The 15,642-nt window shown below is 39.0% G+C and overlaps 1 protein-coding gene across 2 annotated transcripts in view; it reads right to left on the reverse strand.

The window, feature by feature from the left end:
• Window positions 1-539: 539 nt before the first annotated feature.
• The window catches only part of RERG (RAS like estrogen regulated growth inhibitor), a 122,848-nt gene continuing 107,745 nt past the window's right edge, over window positions 540-15,642 (reverse strand). For both annotated transcript variants that reach the window (XM_028119841.2, XM_028119843.1), the window contains 2 exons: window positions 2,506-2,579; window positions 540-947 (listed from right to left, as the gene is read on the reverse strand). In XM_028119841.2, the coding sequence (XP_027975642.1) occupies window positions 540-947; window positions 2,506-2,579 (482 nt within the window). The remainder of the gene's footprint in view (window positions 948-2,505; window positions 2,580-15,642) is intronic.

Here is a 15,642-nt window from a genome sequence, read left to right on the forward strand (position 1 = left end):
TTAAGAATAAAATAAGGGTTAAAGAAAAACTAGACAATTTGAGATAATTACGAAAATCCTCAATTCAAAGAGGAGCTAGGGCTCTACTCCCTGCTCCAGTATCTCAGCAGCTCTTCCTGGGTTTTTACTGTATTTTCTATTACCTTCCACTTTTCAGATGACCATTTGAAGTCTTTGACAAGGAATGAAATTTCAAGATGCCCTAGAAAAATCTGGAAGCAAGGTGAGGATGCCTAAAAATAGCTTAATAGAACCCAGCCATTTCAGAATCTGGTGATTACAGGTTCAAACTGCAATAGAGTGCATCTTATTCAAGCAGGAAAGGGAGAAATTGTCAGCACTAAAATTGCATAAAACACTCTATAACTTCTCAACATACGGGAGACCTGGGAACAATCGGAAGCCCAGACATTTCCCAGAGTCAGAACAGAATGGAGTATTTTCTTTTATTTTGGGGGGGCAAACGGGGGAAAAAAGGTGAGAAAGTGTTTCCAATTACCCGACCCACTTCAGTAGGGCTTTTTCAAGAACAGAGCCACCTAACTACTGATTTTGGTGAGCATCTTGTTAATGGCTTGTTTGACGTGCGTGGTGGAGCTGCGTCGCCTCGTCTTGCCCTGGACCATCTTCCTGCGACGCACCTCTCGACACAGCTCATAGAATATCTCAGTGATGTTCCCTTCTCCAGTGCAGGCAGAACACTCATAAAAAGCACATGCCAATTCGGTAGCCAGCTTCTCCCCTTCTTCCGTACTAACCTGTCTGGAGTGGTCCAAGTCAGCTTTGTTTCCAACCAAGATGAGAGTCACATTCTTGGGCTTTTTTATCTCATCCAGGATGTTCTTAAGTGGCAGTACTTCTTCAAAACTTCCTCGGTCAGTAATGTCATAGACCAGCACAAAGCCTTCCCCCCATCGCATGTGTCCTTCCCTCTGAATGGTATCTTCCTGTTGACAAGGAAACAATGGCAGTGGGGGAATTGGAAGTTATCAGATGTTGCTCATGCCACTAGTGAGTCCTTAATTACTATTCTTTATATTCGTTGTCATTAAAATTTCTTGATAGTCTGCCTACACAAGCTTCATTTCTCAATCAGTTTGGAATAGGAGCATTACTTACTCATAGCAGGATATGTCGGGGAACTAAAAATGTTCTAACTGCATAGACCTTTACCTTTCTGCTTCTAATTTTCTTCTTGCCATATCATTAAATCTGTAATTACAAGAACTATAAAGAAATTATCTCAGTGGAGCACACTGCCTCCCCAGGCTTTCATCACAATTAAAGAATTGGCAAATAAGTAACAGACAAGTAGACCTTAGGCCACTCTTTAAAGATCAGATTTGGAGGCACAGCTTAGTGAATGGTTTTGATTTCATTTTTTGCTTTAATCTCTTTTGCCTTCAGATTCTAGACAATTGGGCACCAGGGACACAAAAACAGTGAAAAATTGTAGAGAGAGTCAAACTCATAGGAGCTTTTGGCCTTTTTTTTTTTCTATCTTAACACCTCCAAAATATTATACAGTCGCAATAATGATAGAAACTCATTTGAAGTGATTTTCAAAGGGGGTGATCATTCCTTCCTAGGAAAGTAGCATGCGAGATTTGAAAATGCATTGCTCCCATGGGCTCAAATAACCTTTGCATGTAAGTCCCTGCCACCTCTCTCTAGAATCAGGGCTGTGTGGCAGGGAAAGCGTATATAAGAAGGAGGTGATGAGGAGAAATAAGTATTTAGCTAGCTGCAAGAACATTTCTTGGATTAAATACTTAAATTCAAGTCTTCTTTGGATCACAGGTCACTGACAGAGCACCATGCAACCCTCAGCTTCCTAACTTTCATTCCTAATGTCATTTTATTCTTGAGAACTAAGCCTTTCCACAAACATATCTGTAATCTCAGAACTGACTGATATTAGGGCAAATTTATATTAGCTTCCTTTTTAATGGATTGTTTGTTGTATAATTATGTGGCTCAAATTTTCAAAACGATGTGTTGAGGTCTGGAAAGAATATTAGAGAGAGTCCTAAAATAAAGCATTCTGAAAAACAATTCTGAGGTGATATAAGTTTAGAATATACTATATACTGAAACTCCTAAGGATTCATCTTATACATAGGCGTATAAGGCTCTGAGAACTTCCCCAGTAAAAATACCTGTTTAACTCAATCAGAGCATTTCAAAATACTTAACCATGAACCTCTTAATATTTTGCCATCATCCCAAAATATATATGGGTAATTCTATTCTAGATGATGTCATGTCAATACTACAGTATCACCAATCCTCCCCCCGCCACCGAAGTACTGGGTAATTTATATAAGGATGCATACATAAGCTGTTTCAAATGTTAGTATGTAAGTAACTAGATAATTAAAGAAAAAAGTCTTTAGGCATCATTAGTTAATTGGAGGAAAGTGTCTTAATTTTTTTCATAGTATGCATGTACTCATCTCATATTTATTTGATCCAGAAAACATTTTAGCTGAAACCCTTATTCACCTGACCAGCAGTATCTAGTATCTCCATGGTGACAACTTCATCATCAATGGTTGCTTGGTGTCGGTAAGTTGATTCTGAGAGAATGAGCAAAAAAAGAAGGAAAAAAGTAAATCAGTGCATGATTTTATCTGATCCTTAAATTACAACGTAGTCACAGAAGTATGTCTGTTTGTATCACATCCTGGGCAGGCGAGGATGGACATGCAAGAATGTGCCAGCTCTCTGAGCTCCTGGAAGTCCAGGTTTTCATGGGAGAGCCACAGACTTTCAGGGTATAGCATGGGAGAATCTCTGCGTCTCTTTGCTCATTTTATTCTCCTATGAGGCCAGCTTCCTGGTGTCTAAAATAAGGCCTCTACATCCTAGACTGAGAATGTGATTCCCACAAAATACATGCTACCTAGATACCCCTAAAATCCAGTTTCAGGAAATCACAGGTAATGATTGTTCCTGACAAGATGACATTATATAAGCAGGAGCTATTCATTTCCTTCAAAAACTCAAACTTGGAAATATATTAGACAACAGAGGAGGTGGATAGCCATCCATGTGAAAAATGACCATGTAAAGCTATAAGAAACCCTCATGGTGGTAGAAGGCTGTTGGGTCACATGCTTGGGGGGTGTGAGGAAAGCGGAGGAGGGGTGGTCCACATGGAGGAAGATGCAACAAAGCAGAGTTCTCCTGCTCATGTTCCCTCTTCAAGGTAGAACAATGACAACTGCGCAGTACCAGCTGTAGGCTGGTAGGTTAATATCAGAGTGGTCCCCAAACTCTACTGGGGTGAGGAGAAGTCAGCAGATGCAAGAATTTTGGGTGGTCTGAGTGTGCCTTTCACCACATGAAATGGAAGCCACAGGTTAAAATAAACACCAGCTGGTCCTGCTCTGTATGAAAACTAGAACAGTTGAAATATCAAGCTCAATAAATGACTGACCAAGCCAGTGAAGGTCAGGTTGAGGAACTCTTCCAGAAGGCATCAGTATATGATAAGAAGAAGAAAAATGTAAAAGTAAAATATAAGAGAGATGGATAATAGAAAGAGACATGTTACTATCGCTTGTAAAATGAGCCTCAAAGAGAATAAAATACACAGGGGCTGAAAATATTTGAGGCTATACTAACTGAGACTTTCCCAGGATGGAAGGCCTTAAAACAGTTCAGACCAAAAGGACTAAAAGGACACACAAGGAAAAAAGTCTCACGTATAAAACAATCACAGCAAAATTTAGGGATATCAATGATAAAGAAAAATTCTGTAGGATCTATGAAAAAAAGCACATCACCTACAGAAGAACATGGCTCAGATTGACATTAGACTTCTCACCAGCAAAACTGGATTTGAGATCCCAGTGGAGTAAAACAAAGCCATCAAACCACACTGAAAGCCATCAAGAATTACAATTCTAGATGATACCAGTATATTGGGGGGGAGACAAGAGGCAGATTTGAGTGAGTTAATGTACTTATCTTACTCCTGAAGATGACGTCATAAGAAAGAAGAGAAGTGACGTAAGTATTCAACTCAACAAATTAGAAGAGGAACATAGAATAAATCCAAAAAGATATGAGGAAAGAAGTAAAAGAGAAAATCATAGAAGAAAGAACCACCCAAGTTTAACAGAACCAAAGCATAGGGCTTGAAAGGATTTTAAAAGCAGGTGGGAATAGAGATAAAAATCTGGCAATACTGACTTGTAAATTACAAGAGAAGGAGCAATCAAACACAATTTAGCATAAAAGAAGAAATAACTACATATTCTGATGAAATGTAAATAAAATAATATGATGAACTGTATACCAACAAATTTCAAACCCTGATAAATTCTCGGATTAAAAAATGCACAGATGGGGGCAGTGAGAACTAGAACACTTAATTCGGTCAGTAACTGGTAAGTAACTTAGATGTTAATGGTAGATCTCTTCTGATCATAAAAAGCAACTGCATCCAATTGGTCTTACAGGAGATTTCTATAAACATGAAACAAGTTGTTCCAGAAAATAGAAAAAGGATAGTCACCCGATTCCTTTTGTGGGGCATTATGCTGACTCTAATAAGAAATATTACAAGAGTAATAAGAGAAAAAAAAAAGACAATTGTAAGGTCACTTTATTCTTGAACATAGATTTATAAATCCTAAATAAAATATTATCTAATTGAACCCAATTAGTGTAACAAGAAAAGTACATCACGATCAGTTAGTTTATTTCAGAAATGCAAAGAGTGTTTAAATCTATCAATGTGAGGAGGTGGAGCAAGATGGCAGAGGAGTAGGAGACCTGGATTTCGCCTGGTCCCAGGAACTCAGCTGGATAGGGATCAAACCATTCTGAACACCTACGAACTCAACAGGAGAGCGAAGGAAAGAATAGCAGCAACTCTCTGAACTGAAAAGCGACCATTTCTGGAAGGTAGGACGTGTGGAGAAGTGAATCTGAGGCGATATTCGGGAGGATAGACGGTGGGGGAGGGGGCCTCCGTCGGCCGCTTCTGGCAAGTGATAGAGCCGCGAAGCACAAAATTGGAACTTTTAGAAGTCGGCTCCACTGAGGGATGTCGCTCCAGTGGCTAAGCTGGGGGTGGAACCCTCGCTGGGATGGTGTGGTCTCAGGACCCTCGGGGTCACAGAAAGACCGGGGGTGCCTGAGTGCGGCAGAGCACCCAGGTATCGGAGCGGGGAAGTCAGCTGCAGAGACAGAGCCGAGGAGTGGGCTCTCAGCTCGGGGTTGCCATATACCGTGATCCGTGGCACAGTCGGGCCACTGCTCCTCCAGCAGGGACCCAACAAGCGGCTGATCCAGTGAGACTCCCCTTCCTCCCCTGGGAGGAGCGACGCAGGAGCACACCGCAGGGATCTGCTGGGTTTGGAAACTCCATACAGGGTCGGGTGCCAGAGATAGAAATGCTCGGTCATAGGCAGGGTGAGCACGGAGTGCAGCTGGAGACCGGGGAGATGGGAGTGATTGACTGCTTTTCTCTGGGGGCGCAATGAGGAGTGGGGCCCTGAGCTCTTGGCTCCTCTGGGGCTGAGAATGGGAGGCTGCCATTTTCACTCTCGTCCTCCAAAGCTGTACAGAAAGCTTGCAGGGAACAAAAGCTTCCAGGAGCAAACCCGAGCAGATTAGTTAGCCCGGCCCCCAGCAAGGGTGGGCCAATTCCACCTCCGGCAAAGACATCTGGGAACCACGGCAACAGACCCCTTCCCTAGAAGATCAGCAAGAACAGCCAGCCAAGACCAAGTTTACCGATCAATGAGAACGGCAGAACTCCAGCACTATGGGAATACAGCACATAGAATTCATGGCTTTTTTCCCATGATTCTTTAGTCTTTCAAAGTTAATTTTTTTAATTTTCTTTTTTCTTTTTCTATTTTTTTTGAATTTTTCTTTTTCCCTTTTTCAACCAACATCTTATCAATCCCTTTATTTAAAAAAATCTTTTTTATTTTTCATTTTTAGAGTCATATTCTATCCCTTCATAGTAGTTAACCTTATTTTTGGTATATATATACATATACATACAGTTTCTTCTAACAGACCAAAATATACCCTAAATCTCTAGTGTATGGCTTTCTTCTAGTTTCCTGCCGGATCACACTGTCTCCTTTTTTTTTGTTAAATCCTCTTCTTTCTTTTTTCAACCAATTTCTTATCTTATCAATTCCTTTTATAAAATCTTTTATAATTTTCATCTTTACAGTCATATTCCATCCCTTCATCGTATTTACCCTTATTTTTCTACATATATAAGTTTTTCTTTCTTTAAAATTTTGGGAGGCACTTTCTTCTAATGGACCAAAATACGTCCAAAATCTAGTGTGTGGCACTGATCTATGCACCAGCCTGATCATATTTGATCATATTCTGTTTTTTGCAGTTTTTTTGTTGTTGTTTTTATCTTTTGCTTTTTCTTTTTTCTTTCTTTCCCTTTCTTTTCCCCCAGTTTCAGGCCTTTTCTGATTTGTTTAGTGTATATTTTTCTGGGGTTGTTGTTACCTTGTTAGCATTTTGTTCTCTCATTCATCTAGTCTCCTCTGGACAAAACGACAAGATGGAAAAAAATCACTGCAAAGAAAAGAACAGAGGCAGTACCGACTGCCAGGGACCTAATCAATATGGACATTAGTAAGATGTCGGAACTAGAGTTCAGAATGACGTTTTAAAGATACTAGCTGGGCTTGAAAAAAGCATGGAAGATATTAGAGAAACCCTTTCTGGAGAAATAAAAGAACTAAAATCTAACCAAGTCAAAATCAAAAAGGCTATTAATGAGGTGCAATAAACAATGGAGGCTCTAACTGCTAGGATAAATGAAGCAGAAGAGAGAATTAGTGATACAGAAGACCAAATGATGGAGAATAAAGAAGCTGAGAAAAAGAGAGATAAACAACCACTGGATTACGAAGGCAGAATTCAAGAGATAAGTGATACCATAAAATGAAAAAATATAGAATAATTGGGATCCCAGAAGAAGAAGAAAGAGAGAGAAGGGCAGAAGGTATACTGGAGCAAATTACAGCAGAGAATTTCCCTAATTTGGGGAAGGAAACAGGCATCAAAATCCAGGAGGCACAGAAAACCCCTCTCAAAATCAATAAAAATAGGTCAACACCCCAACATCTAATAGTAAAACTTACGAGTCTCAGAGACAAAGAGAAAATCCTGAAAGCAGCTTGGGACAAGAGATATGTAACCTACAATGGTAGAAACATTAGATTGGCAACAGAACTATCCACAGAGACCTGGCAAGCCAGAAAGGACTGGCATGATATAGTCAGAGCACTAAATGAGAAAAATATGCAGCCAAGAATACTATATCCAGCTAGGCTCTCATTGAAAATAGAAGGAGAGATCAAAAGCTTCCAGGAAAAACAGAAACTAAAGGAATTTGCAAACACGAAACCAAACCTACAAGAAATATTGAAAGGGGTCCTCTAAGCAAAGAGAGAGCCTGAAAGCAACATAGACCAGAAAGGAACACAGACAATATACAGTAACAGTCACCTTACAGGCAATACGATGGCACTAAATTCATATCTTTCAATAGTTACCCTGAATGTAAATGGGCTCAATGCCCCAATCAAAAGACACAGCCTGTCAGATTGGATAAAAAAAAACAAGACCCATCGATATGCTGTCTGCAAGAGACTCATTTTAGACCCAAAGATACCCCCAGATTGAAAGTGAGGGGGTGGAAAACCATTTACCACGCTAATGGACACCAAAAGAAAGCTGGGGTGGCAATCCTTATATCAGACAAATTAGATTTTAAACCAAAGACTGTAATAAGAGACGAGGAAGGACACTCTATCCTACTTAAAGGGTTTCTGCAACAAGAAGATCTAACAATTGTAAATATCTATGCCCCAAACATGGGAGCAGCGAATTTTATAAGCCAATTAATAAGAAAATCAAAGAAACACATCGACAATAATACAATAACAGTAGGGGACTTTAACACCCCCCCCTCACTGAAATGGAGAGATCATCTAAGCAAAAGATCAACAAGGAAATAAAGCCTTTAAATGACACACTGGACCAAATGGACTTCACAGATATATTCAGAACATTCCATCCCGAAGCAACAGAATACACATTCTTCTCTAGTCCTCATGGAACATTCTCCAGAATAGATCACATCCTAGGTAACAAATCAGGTCTCAACCGATACCAAAAGATTGGGATTATTCCCTGCATATTCTCAGACCACAATGCTTTGAAACTAGAACTCAATCACAAGAGGAAAGTCGGAAAGAACTCAAATACATAGAGGCAAAAGAGCATCCTACTAAAGAATGAATGGGTCAACCAGGAAATTAAAGAAGAATTAAAAAAATTCATGGAAACCAATGAAAATGAAAACACAACTGTTCAAAATCTTTGGGATACAGCAAAGGCAGTCCTGAGAGGAAAGTATATAGCAATACAACTTTCTCAAGAAACAAGAAAGGTCTCAAATACACAACCTAACCCTACACCTAAAGGAGCTGGAGAAAGCACAGCAAAGAAAGCTTAAACCCAGCAGGAGAAGAGAAATAATAAAGATCAGAGCTGAAATCAATGAACTAGAAACCAAAAGAACAGTAGAACAGATCAACAAAACTAGGAGCTGGTTCTTTGAAAGAATTAACAAGATTGATAAACCCCTGGCCAGACTTAGCAAAAAGAAAAGAGAAATGACCCAAATCAACAAAATCATGAATGAAAGAGGAGAGATCACAACCAACACCAAAGAAATACAAACAATTATAAGAACATATTATGAGCAACTCTATGCCAGCAAATTAGATAACCTGGAAGAAATGGATGCATTCCTAGAGATGTATTAACTACCAGAACTGAACCAGGAAGGAATAGAAAACCTGAACAGACCTATAACCACTAAGGAAATTGAAGCAGTCATCAAAAATCTCCCAACAAACAAAAGCCCAGGGCCAGATGGCTTCCCAGGGGAATTCAACTAAACATTTCAAGAAGAATTAATACCTATTCTTCTGAAACCATTCCAAAAAATAGAAATGGAAAGAAAACTTCCAAACTCATTTTATGAGGCCACCATTCCCTTGATCCCCAAACCAGACAAAGACCCCATCAAAAAGGAGAATTACAGACCAATATTCTTGATGAACATGGATGCAAAAATTCTCACCAAAATACTAACCAATAGGATCCAACAGTACATTAAAAGGATTATTCACCACGACCAAGTGGGATTTATCCCTGGGCTGCAAGGTTGGTTCAACATCCGCAAATCAATCAACGTGATACAATACATTAACAAAAGAAAGAGCAAGAATCATATGACCCTCTCAATAGATGCAGAAAAAGCATTTGACAAAGTACAGCATCCTTTCTTGATCAAAACTCTTCAGAGTATAGGGATAGAGGGTACATACCTCAATATCATAAAAGCCATCTATGAAAAACCTACAGCGAAAATCATTCTCAATGGGGAAAAACTGAGAGCTTTCCCCCTAAGGTCAGGAATGCAGCAGGGATGCCCACTGTCACCACTGCTATTCAACATAGTATTAGAAGTCCTAGCCACAGCAATCAGACAACAAAAAGAAATCAAAGGCATCCAAATCGGCAAGGAGGAAGTCAAACTCTCACTCTTTGCAGATGATATGATACCGTATGTGGAAAACCCAAAAGACTCCACCCCAAAACTGCTAGAACTCATTCAGGAATTCAGTAAAGTGGCAGGATATAAAATCAATGCACAGAAATCAGTGGCATTCCTATACACCAAAAAGACCGAAGAAAGAGAAATTAAGGAGTCAATACCATTTACAATTGCACCCAAAACCATAAGATACCTAGGAATAAATTTAACCAAAGCGGCAAAGGATTTGTACTCAGAAAACTATAAAATACTAATGAATGAAATTGAGGAAGACACAAAGAAATGGAAAAACGTTCCATGCTCATGGATTGGAAGAACCAACATTGTGAAGATGTCAATGCTACCTAGAGCAATCTACACATTCAATGCAATCCCCATCAAAATACTGTCCACTTTTTTCAAAGAAATTGAACAAATAATCCTAAAATTTATATGGAAACAGAAGAGACCCTGAATAGCCAGAGGAATGTTGAAAAGGAAAAGCAAAGCTGGCGGCATCACAATTCCAGACTTCCAGCTCTATTACAAAGCTGTCATCAACAAGACAGTATGGTACTGGCACAAAAACAGACACATAGATCAATGGAACAGAATAGAGAGCCCAGAAATGGACCCTCAACTCTATGGCCAACTCATCTTTGACAAAGCAGGAAAGAATGTCCAATGGAAGAAAGACAGTCTCTTCAACAAATGGTGTTGGGAAAATTGGACAGCCACATGCAGAAGAATGAAACTGAACCATTTCCTTACACCACACACAAAAATAGACTCCAAATGGTTGAAAGACCTAAATGTGAGACAGGAGTCCATCAACATCCTAAAGGAGAACACAGGCAGCAACCTCTTCGACCTCAGCCGCAGCCACTTCTTCCTAGAAACATTGCCAAAGGCAAGGGAAGCAAGGGCCAAAATGAACTATTGGGACTTCATCAAGATAAAAAGGTTTTGCACAGCAAAAGAAACAAACAAAAGAAAAGTCTTTTGTTTGCACAACAAAACCAAAAGACAACCAACAGAATGGGAGAAAATATTTTTAAATGACATATCAGATAAAGGGCTAGTATCCAAAATCTATAAAGAACTTATCAAACTCAACACTCAAAGAACAAATGATCCAATCAAGAAATGGGCAGAAGACATGAACAGACATTTTTCCAAAGAAGACATCCAAATGGCGAACAGACACATGAAAAAGTGCTCAACATCCCTCGGCATCAGGGAAATCCAAATCAAAAGCTCAATGAGATACCACCTCACACCAGTCAGAATGGCTAAAATTCACAAGTCAGGAAATGACAGATATTGGCGGGGTTGCGGAGAAAGGGGAACCCTCCTACACTTTTGGTGGGAATGCAAGCTGGTGCAGCCACTCTGGAAAACAGTATGGAGGTTCCTCAAAGGGTTGAAAATAGAGCTAACATATGACCCAGCAATTGCACTACTGGGGATTTACCCTAAACATACAAATGCAGGGATCCAAAGGGGTATGTGTACCCCGATGTTTATAGCAGCAATGTCCAAAATAGAGAAACTATGGAAAGAGCCAAGATGTCCATCAACAGATGAATGGATAAAGAAGAAGTGGTATACACACACACACACACACACACACACACACACACACACACACACACACACTGGAATATTATGCAGCCATCAAAAGGAATGAGATCTTGCCATTTGCAATGACGTGGATGGAACTGGAGGCTGTTATGCTGAGTGAAATATGTCAATCAGAGAAAGACATGTATCATATGACCTCACTGATATGAGGAATTCTTAATCTCAGGAAACAAACTGAGTGTTGCTGGAGTGGTGGGAGGTGGAAGGGATGGGGTGGCTGGGTGATAGACATATGTGCTATGGTGAGAGCTGTGAATTGTGTAAGACTGTTGAATCACAGACCTGTACCTCTGAAACAAATAATACATTATATGTTTAGAAGAAGAAGAAGGAGAAGAAGAAGAAGAAGAAGAAGAAGAAGAAGAAGAAGAAGAAGAAGAAGAAGAAGAAGAAGGAGAAGAAAATAGCAGGAGGGGAAGAATGAAGGGGGGAAATTGGAGGGGGAGATGAACCATGAAAGATGATGGACTCTGAAAAACAAACTGAGCGTTCTAGAGGGGAGTGGGGTGGGGGGATGGGTTAGCCTGGTGACGGGTATTAAAAAGGCACGTTCTGCGTGGAGCACTGGGTGTTATGCACAAACAATGAATCATGGAACACTACATCAAAAACTAATGATGTAATGTATGGTGATTAACATAACATAAAAAAATATAAAATAAAATCTATCAATGCATTTTTTTTTGTTTTTATTTAAATTCCAGTTCGTTATACACCTGGTACTCATCACAAGTTCCCTGCTTAATCCCCATCACCTATTTCCCCCATACCCCCCACCTCCCCTCTGGTAACCATCAGTTTGTTCTCTATAGTTAAGAGTCTGTTTCTTGGTTTTCCTCTCTTTTTTTTTCCCCTTACGATCATTTGTTTTGTTTCTTAAATTCCACATATGATTGAAATCATGTGGTATTTGTCTTTCCCTGACTGACTTATTTTGCTTAGCATAATACTTTCTAGCTCTATCCACATCATTGCAAATGGCAATATTTCATTCTTGTTTATGGCTGAGTAATATTCCATTAAATATATACAGCACCTATTCTTTATCCATTCGTCGGTCTATGGACAATTGGGCCCTTGGATATTGTTTCTATCAATGCAGTTTAACACGGTAAAACGCTAAAGGAAAAAAAGTACTAAACAAAAAATCACATGATCACCTTTATAGGAAGATCTATAGAGCAATGAAATTTATATAAATTTAACGTTTATGGATACACAGAAAAAAATGTCTTTTTCAAAAAAATATGTAATACCTAGTATATACTGCTTACTATTTGAACAAGAATTGTTCTAAGTGCTTAAGTCATATTAATTCATTTAATCTTCACAAATATCTCTGCAGTAGGTATTACTATTATCTCCATGTTACCCAAAGATATGGAAGCACAACAACATTTAATAACTTGCTAAAGTTCACACAGAGTAAGTGGTAAGCAGTAGAGTTGACATTGGAACTAGGGAAGATTGCCTTTGGAATGAGGCTTATACCGCTATGCTAAGAATCAAACTTTTAGATTATATACCTAGGAAAGAGGCAATGGTGTCACAGTGGGGGATGCGGGAAAAATAAAGTGAAGTCATATAAATAATATAGATGATAATAATAGAAATATATAACATGAAAGATATAATAATGTAAAACAATATAAACATAGTATAAATGATACGAAGGCTTTGCAAGCACATGACATGGTGCTGTGGATAGAATAATATGATTCACTTAATTCTTTACACCTAAACTACCCAAATCACTAACCAATCAACCAACCAACCAAATAAACCTGCAAGTTTCTTTCTCATCAGGGTAGCCAGTAAGCCAGTCCTTTTATTTATTTGTTCATTATTCTGACTTTCATTTCTTCATCTCATCAACTATTTTACAGGTCTTTTTTGACCACAGTTTTTTGTTACTTTGCTACAAATATAATCTCCTACCTAAAATACAAACTGCAGAAAGGAGGCTTAACTAAGTAGCATAACCTAGCCTTCTACCTGCCTTCAGCCCTGTGTCATGATCATTGCCACAGGCATGGCGCATGGCTGGAGTCTTTTCTGAACAGTAAAATTTAAAAAGGAAGTTATGTTCAATATATTTTAATAAGCATATTTTTGCACTATTGTCATTCTGCTAGAATAGGTAATCCATATGTGGTATGTACAATGATTCTCAATTCTAGAACATTCCATCCCCCTACTCTTTATGTTAAAGGGGAGATTATTATTTTGTATAATTTAATGCTCTAAAGTACGATGTATAGCAACTTCTTATCTCTAAATGTTCTCTCAATTATTTCCTTTTGCATCTTCAGTGCCCCAGCTTGAGAAGGAGAGGCGCAGACAGCAGCACATAGGCCTGGATCTACGCCCTTTCTGTTTCTTCCACTACTGTTCTGTGATAGCCTTTGCACTACTTTCCTTTTTAAAGGGGCTGGCATCAGCCCTGTGGCCTGGAAAACAGAGTTCTGGGCTCTCTTCCGTCTCTTTACACCAAAAGTTGTCTGACAGACAGGGACATTTTTCTCTGTTGCGTCCATGATAAATAGGATATGTATTTCAACCACAGAAGGCCACAGTAGGGGGGAAATGAAATATAATGAAAATTATATGAAGCTGTGTGATTCTTTGGCTGTTTGTTAACTGAAACAAAAATGATGGAATGCAGGAAATGAGGGAATGTCTTCCACAGACATAGCCCTGGGGAGAAGCAGTGATTTCATCGAAGCTGAGTACTGGTTTCATGCCATTTTGAGCCTTTTCTCTTTAAGCCTCTTCTCTCTCATTAGAAACCCATATCTTCATGTAAACAGTGGAAGTATATAGCCCACACAGGCGAAATGTTGTGCCTCCATGTGCTAACTTCAATGAAGCTAATTCAAAAAAGATGTATTAAGCACTTTTTGGAATTAAACTCTACCGTTCATTCCAAAACATAAGAGAAAATGTGTATGTGTGTGGAGAGTGGACACACTTTTTATTTTGTTCATACTAACCTAAAATGAAAATTCTGAGTCTTTTTTTTCTTTTTAAAGGGAAGGGGGGTGATCGTTTAAGGCATATATCTAAATGAACCAAAATAACGTATACTATAAGACCAATATAAGTTTCAAGATGGAATTCAAGATGGTATATATTTTTAATATACCGAATTTCACTGTATATGAGCAATATATGATTTAAAACTTGCATTCAGTAACATTTTTATAAATAGAAGTAGATTTTGTATACTCTAAGAGAAGTTGATGCTCAAAGGGATGTTGTAGATGGTTAATCCTCTTACTGATTTAGCTTTTTTTGCAAATTTCAACATATTAATATGGACATTTAGCCAGTACAGTAAAAACAGCAGTTAGTAATGCTGATTTATGCCAAAGTGGAAATTGTACTGACTTGAGTTCTATTACTGGTCTAACCACAAACCAGCCACATGATCTTGAATACATTTACTTCATTGGACTTGTTTCCTTATTCGTCAAATGACGATCTCAAATTTCCTTGCTGTGCCGATATTGACTAGTTCCATGAGTTGGCCAAGCACCTTAGCTTTGGTATTGAGTTCAGAGAATTTGTTCTGGGTGTGTCTCTCTCTTGTATAAGCCTTTCTTTCCAAACTGAGGGTATTGTAATGCAGGAAGGAAGAGTCAATTACAAAATCCAAGTGCCAGTGGGTCTGTCTCCCAATTCCTACCCTCGGTCCTGTCTGAGTCTTTATTCATGAGATAGAGACCCCATAATCCATTCAAACACAGAGTAGGGTGCCTCAAATATAGTAGTTATAGTGGTAAGTGCTGACATGCAGTCTGTCTCTTCTTCTCCAAACACCGATCACACACACACACACACACACACACAACTATACACCATCTAAGTCTTTGTCCATATTATCTGCCATGATCAACACCCTTTGAGGGTAATAGGACTCTCAAAAGTAGGGATTCAATTCTTGGGGATCTAATGAGAACATGGAACCTGTTGTTCTACAATGAGAACGTTACACTCACCACCATCAGGGAGGTTCCTGGTCAGATGGTGCAAGTCCCAAACCTCACAGGCTTCAGTGCTGGTTTTCAAATGCTACTCATAGACCAGCTCTGGTCTCTGACAAACATTTCACTGATCCACAGTGAAATGAGAAAAATGAAAGGAAAACTAAAATTGCCCAATGTAAAGAATTGAACTTTTTTCCCTTAGCTTATATCCTTCAAACCACTTGGATGTTAAAAATATTTGCTTCTTCTATGAAATTCAAGTGCAAATAGACTACGGGTTTAGTTCTCTCTCATCCTCTCTCTCACCCTTGCTTGCATCCCTAATGGCAGTTGCTAAAATAATCCCTCTCCTTAAAAAACCAAAGAGCAAAACCCACTGAAATGAGAAGTCTGGGAGTC

The sequence above is a fragment of the Eumetopias jubatus genome, unplaced genomic scaffold (genome assembly GCF_037043125.1).
Source record: "Eumetopias jubatus isolate StellerSeaLion01/CBP00866 unplaced genomic scaffold, mEumJub1_p1.0 scaffold_8, whole genome shotgun sequence".
NCBI classification, from domain to species: domain Eukaryota; kingdom Metazoa; phylum Chordata; class Mammalia; order Carnivora; family Otariidae; genus Eumetopias; species Eumetopias jubatus.